This window comes from Juglans microcarpa x Juglans regia, chromosome 2S (genome assembly GCF_004785595.1).
Source record: "Juglans microcarpa x Juglans regia isolate MS1-56 chromosome 2S, Jm3101_v1.0, whole genome shotgun sequence".
Classification (NCBI taxonomy): Eukaryota; Viridiplantae; Streptophyta; class Magnoliopsida; order Fagales; family Juglandaceae; genus Juglans; species Juglans microcarpa x Juglans regia.
The window spans coordinates 9,459,583-9,476,122 of NC_054597.1; the positions used below are offsets into that span (position 1 = coordinate 9,459,583).

The 16,540-nt window shown below is 35.0% G+C and overlaps 1 protein-coding gene across 1 annotated transcript; it reads left to right on the forward strand.

The window, feature by feature from the left end:
* The first annotated feature begins 13,871 nt into the window (after nucleotides 1-13,871).
* Nucleotides 13,872-15,336, forward strand: LOC121252954 (protein SENSITIVE TO PROTON RHIZOTOXICITY 1-like). Its single transcript, XM_041152813.1, has one exon. It carries the CDS (start codon nucleotides 14,030-14,032, stop codon nucleotides 15,170-15,172), a length of 1,143 nt encoding a protein of 380 aa, XP_041008747.1. The 5' UTR covers nucleotides 13,872-14,029; the 3' UTR covers nucleotides 15,173-15,336.
* Nucleotides 15,337-16,540: the final 1,204 nt, after the last annotated feature.

The window sequence follows — 16,540 nt, forward strand, 5'->3', positions numbered from 1 at the left end:
AATCAGTATAACCCTTATCAATACCTTTGACAAACAGATGCTCTCTCACCAAGTCTATCTTATGAGAACGCAAATTCCTGCATTCTCTGCATGGGCATCTGATACGCCCATCACTATCACATGTACCCAATGCAAACTCCAAGAATTTCTTAACACCTTCAGCATATACATTGTAATTCTGACCCAATTGATCGCTAACTCTCATCCAACTCTTATCCATGCCGACTATATTCATTACAAACAATATTGTAATGCATTAGCAAACAACTATGTATCATGTACCAATTAATGAGTATGCCACCTTTCACCGGGTAGTTGGTCATATCCCGTTCGGTATTGTAAGATCATAGTCGCCAACCTATGATCTATTATCTATCACGTCCAACAAAATTTCGGCAGCATCTCTCGATAGTTCTCCAAATATGCTCGTTTGGTTGTGTGCACTGACGATTAACACGTCGTTGCACCATCACCGAAACTGCATATCCAGAGAACAATGGATGAATCTACCAAAATCATAATGTTGGACGACAACAGATATAGTTCTATAGTTTGCGAGAATGATCTTACAATCCCAAACTGTCCACTCTGGACAATTCAAGAGTTATCAATCAAGCATTCATCCGGATTGATAACTCTCGAACAGGTCTAAGATTTATTTTGATGAACAAACAATACAAAATATGCTAATATATGTCAAACAATAACAACATATTATTTATACAACAATACAACAAAAACTTAATTAGTAGATATTATTTCAAGATTTATTCCAGATTTTAGTTTAAATATTAGTTTTACCTGTTTATAATTAAGTATTTTAATTTAAAGATTTAGTAGTATTTTAATTTGAATATTAATTTTATTAATTTATAATTAAGTATTTAAGTATTATTAAATCTTAACTATTTATATTTTAATTTAAAGATTTAGTAGTATTTTAATTTGAATATTAATTTTATTAATTTATAATTAAGTATTTAAGTATTATTAAATCTTAACTATTTATATTTTAATTTAAAGATTTAGTAGTATTTTAATTTGAATATTAATTTTATTAATTTATCTTTAAGTATTTAAGTATTATTAAATCTTAAATCTTAACTATTTATATTTTAATTTAAAGATTTAGTAGTATTTTAATTTGAATATTAATTTTATTAATTTATCTTTAAGTATTTAAGTATTATTAAATCTTAACTATTTCTATTTTAATTTAAAGATTTAGTAGTATTTTAATTTGAATATTAATTTTATTAATTTATCTTTAAGTATTTAAGTATTATTAAATCTTAAATCTTAACTATTTCTATTTTAATTTAAAGATTTAGTAGTATTTTAATTTGAATATTAATTTTATTAATTTATCTTTAAGTATTTAAGTATTATTAAATCTTAACTATTTCTATTTTAATTTAAAGATTTAGTAGTATTTTAATTTGAATATTAATTTTATTAATTTATCTTTAAGTATTTAAATATTATTAAATCTTAACTATTTCTATTTTAATTTAAAGATTTAGTAGTATTTTAATTTGAATATTAATTTTATTTATTTAGAATTAACAATATTAAATGGTAGTTGGTCCTATTTATTTGTGATTTAGTAGTATATATAATTTATAACTATCCCAAACCTAACGTATTCTGTATACGTTATTGATGTAATGTCATTATCCGTTCGAACGATGAGAACCTATGTTCGAACAAAATGAATACGTTCGAACGGTAATCCTAACCCGTTCGAACGTATTCATTCCAGATTCCAGTCGTCTTCAACAACGTCGAAAACTCCATTAATTACAAACTTTAACAAACACAAACAACAATCTCAAAGCATACAACTTTCTAACATTACAAAATATTAAGTTCAAACCATACATTTCTATTTTAAAAGAAATATCTGAATTTTTAAAGATGAAACGGAAATAATCGAGAATAATCCGAGAATAATCACAAACTATCCTACAAGTAATAATCCGAGAATAATGGAGTGAGATGAACAATTTTTTTGAGCTTAAGGGCTAGTTTGAGAAAGAATACCTCTGATATGTGAAGGGGTAATCTTCGAGTGACCACACGGAGCGACAGCGCAGGAGGAGAGAAACAGAATTGTGAGGTTCTGTCGTGTTTTTAAAGAACATTTCATGTTCGAACGGTTATTTACTAACCGTTCGAACGTGAAAATATTAAGCGGGAGAAAATTCCCTCCTAATTTTCACGTTCGAACGTAACAAAAGTATGTTCGAACGTTATTGATTTATTACCGCTCGAAAATTAAACGTTCGAACTTTAATTTCTAACTGTTCAAACGGTATTGTAAATATTTATTTATATATTTTTTTTCATTATACCTTTTGAATAAAAGAACAACATTAATATATATAAACATATTAGATGATACTATAGTTTAATTGGCGGGATATTTTCCCACCACTGCAATAATCCGTTCGAACTATAACAAATTACGTTCGAACGGTAATCCAGCTGTCTTTAATTGGCGGGATGTTTTCCTGCCATTTGCCTTGTCCGTTCGAATGTTTTTTTTTATGTTCAAACGTTAACATATGTGTTCGAACGGTTTACGAGTACCGTTCGAACACATATCCTTTATGTTTAAATATAACTTTTTTCATCATTAAATGAAAAGTACTATAACATCATATGTATTAGTTATATATACTATCATATATAATGTAATATATACTATCATATATATAGTAATCTATACTAAATATATAGTATATATAGTAATATATATTATCATATATGTAGTGACCTATACTATCATATATATTATTAAGATCATATATATTAGTAATATATACTCACATATATATAGTCTCAAATATACTAAGGTCACATAATAAAGTGTAGAGAAATTTATAAGATGATAGTATATTAGTAAGCTATACTCTATATATATATGTTGTATAATATCATATATAACTTTAGTGGGTAAAGTATAATGGAATATATAATATGACATATATTAGTTAAGTATAAACTCATACCATATAGCACTACATGCTATTATATGGTACTCTATATATATATTAATATCTCATATATAACACTTTGATAGTAAAATATTATGATATATTACTATTATACTATAAAAAAATATTTTATAAGTTATTATGCTTTCATTTAAAGTATTCTACTATCATAATATATATTATAATATTACATATATATTACAGTATATATAATCTACTATAATAGTATATATATTATAACAATTTATAGGAATATAAATATAGTATTCATTTAATATATTTTTTAATAAACTTACAAAACTTCTGTTCGAACGTGAAATAGTAACGGTCGAACTGTTTTATATTAACATTCGAACTTTAACTATTAACTTTCGAACGGTTATGCACGTATAAGTTATTGCAGGCAGCGATTTCTCTCATACTGCCGTCCCCACCGTTTGAAAAAGTGAGAAAACGTTTGAACGCACTACATTCACCGCCGTCTGCCATCGTGATCAGCACATACGTCAATCACTTTTCCTCCCAAGTAAAGGTATGTATTTTCAAACTCATTTTACCGTTTATTTTATAATTTTATGGTTTTATTTGTTTTTTTTTTAAATTACATTTTTTCATCAATAATTACCGTAGAACATCATAAATCTATCGTAGGATGTTTAGAAATGAAGAGTACTTTGTTTTTAGTCGAAGAAACCACGGAATCGATTAATTTTTGAGTATTTTCATGGCCACTGAGTTGACTCAGCCATGGCCAAGTTAGATCTATTTTACGTTCGAACGATATTAACCAGTCCGTTTGAACGGGTAAACCTGTACGTTCGAACTTGATCGACACGTTCGAACGTTATTAATTGTCCGTTCGACCATATATTTAGACGTTCGAACGCTAATTATTAAATTCATTCCATTAACATTTTATTAGCTTATTAAATTGTTTTCATCGTTTAATTGATTATATGTTCTATCAATTAATTTATTAAATTGCTATTAGAATATAATTTTGTAAATCTTTTAGTCGTAATTAGATTTTATCACTAATCTTGAATGTATATTTTATTTTTAAAATTTCAGGATCATAATAATGTCTTATCGAGGCCGTAAACGTGATAGATCAGGAGAACCTTCCATCCAAACAGTTCGAGAGCGGACCGTTTTACTTGAGCGACAGGTAAAACTGTCTGATTTTGTCGCTCTTATATGGGAGGGTCATTCCCTCCCATCAGTATTCAATGATCATGGTTGGGCACCAATCTTAGATCAGCGAGAAGAAGGAATGGAGCTCGTTTCCTTCATTGAGATCGTTATTGAGTTCTATAAAGAGCTCGGTGCTGCTAGCCCAAACGATGGAGGGGCATATAGGATCTGTGTCCGAGGAGCTCCTGTTATATTTTCAGCAGACGGACTCGCTGCATATCTGGGTATTCTTAGGCTTCTTGATGCCTATCCAAACCTGCCGCCTAGAGAGTCTGGTCCTTCAGGTGATGCAGCTATGTCTCAGGACGAGGGACTAGATTACACAGATGAGATCGATACACTTGCTGATCACGAGGTCAGAGACTTGATTGTTGGTCCAGATGCTCCAGTGTACGATGGCTCCAAGAGTATTAGGCAGGCATATTTATCTTCTTTCTTCAAAATTATGAATTTGATCATTGCCAATAATATTAACCCACGTCAGCACAAGACCGAGGTCGGCATGGATCGAGCGAGATTTATGATACGGGTCGCTCGTGGCATCCCGATCGACCTCGTTGGTTATATATTTGAGAGAATCCGATCAGAGGCACGGTTCATTACGATAGATATACTTCCGTTTGGGATCCTCATCACTCGATTTTTGCTACATGCCGGGGTTGTGTCCGAACCTGCCGAGCGTTCCCGATTTCCGATGGCACCGATCAACAGCACCACCCTATCACGGAGCACGGGACACTCTAGATTTCGTTTTCGTGGGGCTGTTCCTGACAGGGCTGAGATTCAGAGAGATGCACAGCCGGGAGATACTGGAGTATCGGCTGGTGAGACATCTACACAGGCTGAGACATCACGCACATATATTCGAGAGGAGATGGCTGACATATTGCGTGCTGAGATCAGCGTACACACATCAGCAGTGATTGATGCAGTGCATACTGCCATGTCTGAGTTGCGTACAGAGATTATGGCTACCGTCTCTGGGTTACATACAGAGGTTAATGAGTTACGTACAACGATTAATGCCAATAATGCAACTCAGGTCACAGTTAGTACTCGACTGACACAGGTAGAGACACAATTAGCAGCAGTCGAGGATGTGTGTAGAGATCTCGCATCACAATAGTTTTTATCTTTTATTTATATTTTCTTTTGTTGTAATTATGAACAATATATATGGCATTTTGATAATTTGCTTTATTTGGTTGATTAATATATATGTGGTTGATAATATTTATTTAACTAAAAATCTTATTTAACGTAAAAGAAATTATTAAAATATTTTAAAATTAATTACATAAAATTAATTAATGAATTTGTATATATGATATATATTTTTTATATTTTGAGTTTCGTACCGAGATTAATATTATACCTTCGAATGTATAAATGTGGTGCTTGAATATGTTCTAACTAAATATATTCCGTTCGAACGGTTTAGAAACCTTCCCGCCAGGATTTGCCACCAAATATTTTCCATTCGAACACAACAAATTCTCATTCGTACATTTTTGAACTTTCCCCGCCATAATAAAGTAATTATCCGCCAAATTTTACTGTTCGATCGTATTTTTTCACTTTCGAATGAGAAAAATTTTTTGAGACGATTTAATTCGTCACAGAAAATACTGTTCGAATGGTTATTTTGACTCCGAACGATTTTCTAAATTCATCGATTTTTTGGGACGAAATTTAAATTTCCTCTCAAAAAATGACTTTTAGGGATGAAAAAAATTTCGTCCTTAAATAATTTCGTCTCAAAATCTCAAATTTGTTGTAGTGATAGCTGGAAATGCCAAATACTTTTCATAACTTCTACCAGGTAAAATTCCTGCTGCTTGTATAATATGTTTCTCATCTGTTGATCTAGTTGGTACTAAAGAAGATGAAGGTTTTCTACTTGTCTAAACATTGGCTAGATGCATTGTCATACTTGTCTATGAGTTGCTGAATTTTACTCCAGTTTGTCAATCTAACCATATAGAAAAGAACACAATCGTTTGCAAATAGAAGATGGTTTATCCTTATGCCTCTCGTTGCCACTACCACCCCTTTTGTTTCACCTCTTCTTTCATAGATTTATCATGAAGCTCAGACCTTCAGTGCACAAAATGAATAGATAAAGAGATAGGGGATCCCCCTATCTTATACCACTAGTGGGTAGAATTTTTTTCACCTAGTTGTCCATTTACTAGAACTGAGTATGAGATTGTGGTTACACAATCTATAATCAATGCAATCCACTTTCTAGCTTGAGAGTCATGCTTCTAGTTCTTTTTCTTTGTCTTCATCGAATGTAAAACTTCATAAGTCACCATAACATTATTTGTGATAGGTCTACGAAGAATGAATGCACTTTGGTTCCTTGAAAGGATGGTAGGGAACACTTTCTTTAAGCTGAATGCTAGAACTTTGTAAATAATATTATACATGAAATTACAAAAACTAATTGGTCTAAACTTACTAACATAAATGGGATTTATACCTTGACAACTAAGGTAATGTAAGTAAAATTAAGAGGGTAATCCATACTCTCTCATTTTAAGAAACTTAAAGCAACATTATATATCTCATCTCTTACTGTATTCCAATGAGATATGAAAAAACATGCTCCAACACCATCCGAGCCTAGGGACTTTAAGGGAGACATCTGATAAAATGTTTCTTCAACTCCAGCTCTCGTGAACTCCTTTTGGAGACCTTCATTCATTTCCTCTGTCACTTGAGCCTCCACTAATCTTAAACATTTTTCTTTCTGTTCTTTTGATGAAGTTGAAGATCTAAACAATTCTTCAAAGTACTGCTTGAAAGCCCCTTCAATCTCTCCTATCTCCTTCTGTATTCTATCTTGAGTGCCAATGACTTGTAGTACCCTATTTATTCTTCTTCTTTGGTTTGCATAAGCATAGAAATATTTAGTATTCTTATCCCTAAGTTGGTATCAATTTCCTTTTGCTCTCTATCTCCATTTGATGCCTTCTTGTTCTAGTAAAATTCCTAACTCCACTCGAACTCTTTTGATTTCTTTTGCATTGTGAGGTCCTTTTTCATTCTGCAAGGTTTTAAGTCTTTCTATTATGGTCACAATATCCTTTTTATTGTCCCTAAATTTCTATGAACTCCATTGAGTCAAAGCCCTAGTACTGCCTGACTTTAGATAGTCTTGTACCCTCGGCATAGATTTGAACATGCTTCACCCTTCAGCCCCTCTTATTCTATTATCCTCTCACATCCTTTATCTTTTTGCCAACTTGCTTCATATTACTCAAGGCAGTCATACAAGCAATTTTAGCATTCCTTATATGTGTTTTCAAACTACCAAGAAATATGTACAAGGAGATGTAATCAATTCTGTCTAGATTTTGGTGGGGTCACAAGCAAAATGATAAAATAATTCAGTGGAAGAGTTGGTGCAAGATGGGGAAACCAAAATTGAAAGGGGGCTAGGTTTAAGAGATATTGAATGTTTCAATAAGACAATACTGGCTAAACAGTGTTGGAGAATACTGAACAATCCACTATCTATGGTTGTAAAGATTATGAAAGAAAAGTATTTCAAGCATCTTCAATTTTCTATGGACTTTCTTAAAGAAGGGTTGATTTGGAGGGTGGGGAATGGACATAATATCAAAATTTGGGATCCAAAGTCAAAAACCTTATTGATGAAGAGAATGAAGGTTAGAAAGAAAATGTCATACATGAGATTTTCAAGAAAGATGAGGCTAACATGGTTTGCAGTATACCAATCAGTAGAGCGGGAGTACAAGAAAAACTGATATGGGGCCATTCCAATATTGGGATTTACTCTGTTAGAAGTGGCTACCATGTGGAACATACTATAAGAAATAATATGAGGGAAGAATCTTCAATGCAACTTCTGCAATAATAGGTTGGAAAGAAATCTGGGGATTGAATGTGCCAAGTATTGTTAAAATTTTTATGGAAAGTTGGAAATGATATCCTCCCAACAAGAAAAAGCATTTTCGAACGGAAAATAACTGATAATCCCCTATGTCCAATTTTGTGAACTAGATGAGGAAACATTTGGCCATTCTTTAATTTTATGGAGTTGTTTAGTAGCAAGTAATGTGTGGGCAGAAGCCACTAGCCCAGTACATAAGTGGTTGAGCGTAGAGAAAGATTTTTTTGGAGCTATAGGAGAAACTGATAATGAAGTTACAAAATGAGGAATTAAAGCTGGTGGCAACCATAATGAGAAGGATATGACTTAGACGAAAGGTACTAATCTATGAAAATCAGTTTGAAAGCCTGTGAAAGGTAGTTCAAGTAGCTAGGCCTGTGCAAATAATCTGTAAATCCGATGGACCCGTTTAAAATGGACCGACCCGACCAGAATTTGACAGGTTATTATTTGATCGGTTTGCAACCCGACTAGTTAACGGATTTATATCTTGAAGTTGAACCCGTCCGTATGTAAAACCATTTCAAATCTTCAACCCTAGCCGCCCAAAGTAAAACGCAATATCAGCTCTCTGTCTTCATCATACCGAAGCTTCTCTTCATTCAGTCATCTTCTCCATTCGTCCTAAAGGAAGGCACCCACCTCTCTATAAACACCCGACAACAAAGACTCGTCGGTCCTCTCCATGATCACCGTCAGATTCACAAGAATCAGAGTCCACATCTTCGCCTTCATCTCTTCCTCTCTTCTGGTTTTACTTTGTTTCCTTTCACTATTCCTATATCAAGTATGGCGTAGGTGCCATGAGAGACGAGGTACTGATACGTGTGGAAGACGAAGAGCATCGACAAGTGGTGGGCTATGAAGAGGAGGTCTCAGGGGTTGAAGATGATGAAATGGGGAAGGTCCATTAAGAATTATGCGATGTTGTAGTCGAGGAGTAACTTCTAGTGTTCAGTGTTTGGAGACGCAAAATTGGGATTCAAGTCGGCGAGTATGGAATAGGTAGCCAAGAGAATAGCGAATGCGCCGTGGGCAAGGGAGATTAAGCAGTTGGAGGCTGCAGGTCGGATCTTGGGGCTCCAGTATCGGAAAATGATGAAGTAGGCAACGAGGTAGATGGTGAGGAACATGGAAAATAATAGAGGGAGAAGAGGGAGGGGGCAAGCTTGAGTTTCCATTGAAATCCTTTGGGATGGAATTGTCAAATTGAAATGAAAGGAAAGGGAAAGAATTCCTAATAAATGAGCATCTAGTCGGTTGGAAGAAGAAGAAATCCTAGGAAGAAGGAGCATCTCGAATTGGGCTTGGGCCCTGTTACGAGTTGATGAAGGCCAGCAAGGGGAAGGTGGGCGCTTCAGGTCATCTGGTCCATGGTGTAAGACCTGGTCGGGTCATACGGGTTCAACCCGACTTTATTTTGATCGGGTCAGATCGGATTGGGTTGACTTCCTACATGCCTGCTTTTTGGGTCGGGTTGGGTATAAACTCGATTGTTTCAAGTCGGGCTACAACCCTACAAGTAGCTAGAGAGGGATTTGATGAATTTCACCAAGCTCAGAGCTTCCAAAAGGACAAGGAATATGGTCAGATGGAAAAAACCAGGGGAAAATACAGTGAAAGCAAACTGTGACGCAATTATTGAGAAGATGGGCATGGAGTGATTATTAGAGATTCTGTTGGAGAGATCTTTCTAGCAGCTCTATGCTCTAATAAAAGGAATGTACTACAATCCACTATAGTTGAAGTTAATGCACTATCATTGAGAGATTCGCCATGGAATTTTGCTTTGAACTAGGATTTATAAGTGTGGTCTTCGAATGTGATGCTCAAGTATTCATCAAAGCTATTAACATGAGTGAAGAAGAAAATTAGACATGGTATGGGCAAACCATAGATGACATCAGAAGGCTTATAAAAGAAAGGTCAAACTAGAGAGTTCGATTTAATATTATTTTTTAATATTACTTATAGAGACCAATGCAGTACCTCATCAACTTGCAAAATTAGCTCTCTCATGTGATGATAAACAAATATAAATTGAAAAAGGGCCTGAATCAATTCTCAACTTTGTAATGCAGGAAAAGACATGTAATGATTGATTTTATGAAATAAATCAGTTTATTCTAAAAAAAAAAAATTTCCATTCTTTATTTAGTCTTTTATTTTATTTCTTATTCGTAGAATCCTTGACTTAAAATGTAAAATATTGAAATGGAAAAGTGTTGCAATAAATTGGAACCTCCAATAGAGTATGATTATATTTAACCTAGTGTTAGGTTTACACACGAATCTTACACACTGACGTAACTTGATAAAATACATTAGATCCGCTTCATGATATTAAAAAGAATTTTACAATCTGATGGATCACATTAAACCGTATTAGTTTATAAAACTTTTTTTTATCTAAAATTTGTGTAGATCAAACAATTTTCTTATTTTAATCGTATATATTTTAAAATGGAGCTAATAATAGACCATTCTATATATCATTCCTAATCTATTGGATTCTAGGAGTTCATATGATGGCTAATTTGTGCTGTAGTTGAATCAAGAGGAGTCTTCATGCATTTGTTACTAGATTCAGAGTTATGCTAAATATAAGTTGGTGGGTGTGCAAACGGATCATTTATTTTCAAATTCATTATAATTATTAAAAAAAAGCTAAAATACAAATATTTTTTTATTTAAATAAAAAAAAATTTGTATTTTAGTTTTATTTAATTATTTATGTTAGCTAATACGACAAACTATGTACCCGTCCATTATCGGTATTAGAACTATTATTAATACTTTAGTACCGGATTATATAATGAATTATACATATTATAAGCTATAATTGAACGAATAAATTAAGACAAAAGACAATAATAAGTAGCACGCATGATATGGATAGTCAGTAGATCGAGATTATATTACATTATATCAGTTGAAAACAAAGAAAATAATTCAAAGCATGCTATCAGCTAGCTAGCTCCTTGATCCTTGTTCTTAATTAAAAGTCTTCTGGATCTTAGCATAGTTTAATATGCATATCTCTTTCAGTCTATAGTAAGATATTCACGCTCATGCAGAAACATCCAGTATAACATTGACAGATCAGATCGAGTTCTTGGCACATATGCATACTGCCATTGCTCTCCTAAATTTTAGCAACTACAACTATATATGATTGGTTGAACCTGATGACACGTAGTGCGTCAATTGGTCTGTCTATATTCTATAAAATTAATTTCCTGGCTCACAGTCACAGAGCAGAACTTAATTTATTCACACGTAGACGGGTTAAAGCTGTTACGAGTTAATCTTAGTATGTATAAATTTTATGTATTTATTTTGAAAATAATAGGATCTTTTATTAAAAGAATAATTTTTTCATCATGTGAGTCATAATTTACTTATTTTTTTAAAAAGAGTATAAAAAATTTACATATTTTAAAACTACAAATATCATTTCTAGGGCAGCGGATAGGCGACAAAGTGCAAACCTTGTCCTATTATCATACACAATTATTAAGTGGCCACCCACTAATTTATTCTAAATATTTATTTGGTATTAATGGACAATAAAAAATATACCATTCATTATTAATTAAGACTTTAATATTTGGTTATTGACCTTATTGCTTCATTTCATTTGCCGTCTTCTCGTTAGTCATTAGTGATGTTTACAGATTGGAACTTCGTATTTCCCAACTCTATTAATTTTTTTTTTTTTGGGGAAAAAAAAAACCTTTCATATTTTAAATTCTAATTTTAAAAACCCTCCTAACAATTTTGTAAAGAGTGGGACTAATATGCTGCCCCACTTTTACCGCTGGGAGGGTATGCCCAGTGGTTTTTTTTTTTTTTTTTTGACTTTTCAAATTTTTTTAATACATTTAAATGTTTTTAAAAAATAAAAAAAATATACCAATACACTTAAAATCACTTTCTTAATCACTAAATAAAAAAAAAAATTTACCAATTGTCAAATGGAGCGGTCAAAGTGGGAAGGCAGAGTGGCATTTCCCTTTTGTAAAATAATTGGAAGAATAATAATACTAACAAATACAATAAGAGCCGGCAAGAAAGGAATCTATTTCGGCTTGTATTACACGTGGCACGAGAAGATAGGAAAGACCCTCTTGATGGGGCCATTCTGAGCGGTTCTCGTCTCTTCAATCCTACAACTTGTCACCACCTTCTGGTTGGCGGGTCCCTCTTTACCCGCTCTAAGATTAGACTAGGAGTGCTACCCGCCCCCTACAGGGCGGGAGCATCCCTTCCCTGCACCCCGCCCCGCATGGGGTTTTCACTCCCGTCCCCCGCCCCCGGGATGCGAGGGTGGGGTGCGGGGCGGAATCCGCCCCGCCTCTTTTCACTTAAAAAAAATATTACATTTATTTGATTTAAAAATTATTTATAAGTTTAAAAGTAATTAAAAATACATTTTTAGATCCAAATTATAAATTTAAATTTTGTAAATATGACTATAATTTAAAAATTATGTAATTTTTAAATTTGCTAGTGCATATTTTGTGTAAATTGTAGTGTATTAATTTTTAAACTATGTAATTTTTAAATTTGTCAATGCATATTTTGTGAACAGTAACAAATTATAATATATATTTATATTTACACAATTTATAATTTATATAAATATATATTTATGTTTATATATATGTATATATATATATATATATATATATATATATATATAAATGGGGGCGGGGTTGGGCCTTCCCCACCACCTGTCCCAGCTGCCCCCGCATGGGCAGAGTGGGGTTGCCCGCCCTGCCATGCGGGGGAGAGCCCACCCCTAGCTTAGACAACATTCTTTTTCACAAATACTTATTTCGTTGGAGGGGAAATGTAATTTTGCATTTTTTTATTAAAAACTAAGAGGTTATATAAATTAGAAGTTTAAAAAAATCAAAAACTCAAATGCTTAATTTTAAAAAATAAAATCTCAAAGCTAGTGAAATAAATTAGGTATCTAGTCAACCACTAAGGGTTGTCTCAAGTGGTAATTAAGGCTTTAGTCTTGGTAATATGCTTGCTTTATATTTAAGGTTAATCCTTTTGGGTGTAAATAATTTTGAAGAACTACCAGTGTGAGTTCTTGAATTATTCAAATGTACTTGCAGAAAACTCATTATCCTTTACATTTTTGAGATTAGTCAAAATTTTATTCTCGGAGAGAAATGCACCATATACCTTTAAGATAGAGTCTAAAGTAGGAAAAAATATATATAAATGAAGTAGTACATATGAAATCATCACTTGTCCCAAAAGCTTAAGCTAATGGAAAGAGGTAGATTTTATTTTATATCTTAACACCCTCTCTCACTTGTAAGCCAGACTTCCCTTCAATGAGTAGGTCCAACAAGTAGAATATTTAATTAAATGAGATAAAGTGTAGAGTCAGGGTTCGAACTCAGGACCTCTATTCTGATACCATGTGAAATCACCACTTGTTTCAAAAGTTTAAGCTAATGGAAAAAGATAGATTTTATTTTATATCTCAACAGTACATACATTAGAAAATAATATAATTCCAATTTAAAAATAAATAGATGACGATTATTTTTTACCGTCTAATTTTATTAAATAATGCACATTAGTTTTGTCCGAGATTCCATTAAAGTTTAGGTTTTGATCATCCTGCACTGCACATGTTTTAACTTTTCATTTTTATTTTTATTAAATTAATTAAATTTTTGTACTTATCATCTTTTATATTACATACTTATTAAAGAAAATAAATATAAAATCACATACCTTCCCCTGGACGACACGTGCAATGAGCAGCCCGTGTCCCACAAATTGTTGTCTTTTCCGTTCAGCGCATTAACGAAGTCAATGTACGAACTTGGATTTCATTCCAGTAACCCTCTCTCTCGATTTTGGTTCATACAAATCGCAAGAGATGTTCAACACCAGCGAATCGTTCCAGGTTCCGGCGGCTTATTCCGCCTTGTTCGGTTCCGATCCCAGTAACGTTCGGCTCGGGCACTCGGACCTTCGCGTGCCGCTCCTGAATCTCTCCACGGTCCGGGCGAGAATGGATACCCTGCAGCGATTCCTATCGGAGTCGGTCAACAGCAACCAGCTGATCGGCCGGGATCATTTGGAAGTGGTCTCCTCCGAGATCGCCTCCGCAATCCACCAAGTCATCGTCAACGGCACTGCCCTTCTCTCCTGCACTCAGACCCCGAGACCAATCGAATCCGTTCCCAACTCAACGATTCCTCCCAAAATCCTCGGGGAATCTTCGGGTTCATTGAAAGAAGAGGCTTTTGACGAGGGAGTGAAGGACAAGGTTTTAGTTGCAGAGCCAGATGACTCAGAAATAGTGGAGCTCGATGCCGTCGAACTGCTGGCTCAGCATATCCACTTCTGTGACGTATGCGGGAAAGGGTTCAAACGCGACGCGAATCTGCGGATGCATATGAGAGCGCATGGGAACCAGTACAAGACCCCCGAGGCCTTAGCCAAGCCGGAAGGGCTCTGCGCTGAGCCGAGCCGGGATACCAAGTTCTCTTGCCCGTTCGAGAGGTGCAACCGGAACAGGCTGCACAAGAAGTTCAGGCCCCTGAAGTCGGTAATCTGCGTGAAGAACCACTTCAAGCGGAGCCACTGCCCTAAGATGTACTCGTGCAATCGCTGCAACAAGAAGAGCTTCTCGGTGGTATCCGACCTGAAGAACCATCTTAAGCATTGCGGGGAGGCCAGGTGGCGGTGTACGTGCGGGACGAGCTTCTCCCGCAAGGACAAGCTTTTCGGGCACATGGCGTTGTTCGAGGGGCACATGCCGGCGGTTGGCGATGAGAACAAGAGGGCCAAGGACCTGGCGGCGGATGCGGTGGCGTTAACGAGGAGGGCGACAGCGATGGAGGAGGACGAGGTCGTGGTTATCAGGAAGGGAGCTGGTGAATTAGCGCCAGCGAATTCCTTGGAGAATGGATTCTTCGAGGGATTATTAGGTGGGTTTGGCTCGATTGAAAGTTTTTGTTTTCAAGATGAGTTGTGTTCGCCTAATGGATTCCATGGATGTGATTTTGGAAGGTGATAGAGGAATATATATCTCTGCCTTCAATATTTTGTTGTTGGAGTCATATATATCTGTATCTACGTATGTATATATGTACTTACCTTTTCGTGATAAGATAGTTATGGACTTTGTTATTGTTTTTTTTTTAATGTTCCTCTGACTTCTAATAATTTTGTTGTCCACTTATGCTGTGTGTGAGTTTTGATGTGTTTGTTTTCAATCCCCTGTTAATGTGAGACGACAATCTCGCAAGTAATTTTGAGTTTACAGCGGTTGCAATTGGTTTACTCAGATGGTTTCTAGTAATTCTGTGTAACTTGATTCAGATGAAGATTTGGTCTGTATATTGAACAATGATTACTTGGGAGTCTCGGAAATGATGTCCTGTTGTGTGTAGGATATGAAGCTAGTACTTGAAGATTCACCATGGGCTATCAATCTAGTTTTTCCAAGTGCAGCAAATAAGATCATGTCCCTTTTTTTTCATCTTGAAGAGGATTTGAAAGTTTGAGCAAAAAACAATTGCGGAAAGGATTTGGGTTGAATCAGGGTCCTCTGTTCTAGCTTCAGCAGCAGGTGGAAACCTAGATATTCATTCCTCTGGAAGAAATCATCTTACGCTAAAATCACTCCCCTTAACCCTGTAAATTCTCTTCTTCCAAGCCCCATCCCCACCCTTCTACTACCTTATCTTGGAGCTGAGACTCTCTCTCATTCAGTGGCAAACTTGCCTGGTACATAATCATTCAGACAGAAGCAAGTTTTTTGGATCCAGGCCACCACCTTGTTTGGCTAAAAGTTAAACTCAGGTCTTATGGTAGATTTTTCAGAGAGCTTGAATGCAGGCATTATGGAGAGAATTATCCAGGGTCTGATTAAAAAAAAAAAAAAAGGTAATCCAGGGTCAGTTTCCAAACACGCATACTCACGTGGCCCTACACCCATACCAACCTTTCACACACGGGGGGGACTAAAAGAGTCCTTCTACACAACCCCCACCACACCCGGCGCCCAGCTCGTTCTTCTTCTGCACGGCTTCACCCCTCTGCCTGCGTTCTTGCTACCGACATCATCATCGCCCATCTTGTACTTTCGCCGCTGACAAGGGTAAGTACTAAGAACCCACTAAAGAAAGGGAGGAAAGCAGGTCATCATCTATACTAGTGACGAGATTTGGATATGAAATCTAGAGCAACAGACTAGGTTATCAATTTCCAACCACTCACCCTAAATTGAAAAAAGATACACGTTAATGTCCCTCCCTTCCCTCAATACAATGAAAATTTGTGTAAATGAAATAGAGCGAATATTTAGCAATATGTAGTTAGATAAATACTCACTCAAGTGGTAGCAAGTGCCTGCAAGAAATCCATCACCACCCATGCT

Excerpts from the sequence above, each read along its gene's own strand:
- LOC121252954 (XM_041152813.1), top strand. The coding sequence starts at position 14,030 with ATGTTCAACACCAGCGAATCGTTCCAGGTTCCGGCGGCTTATTCCGCC.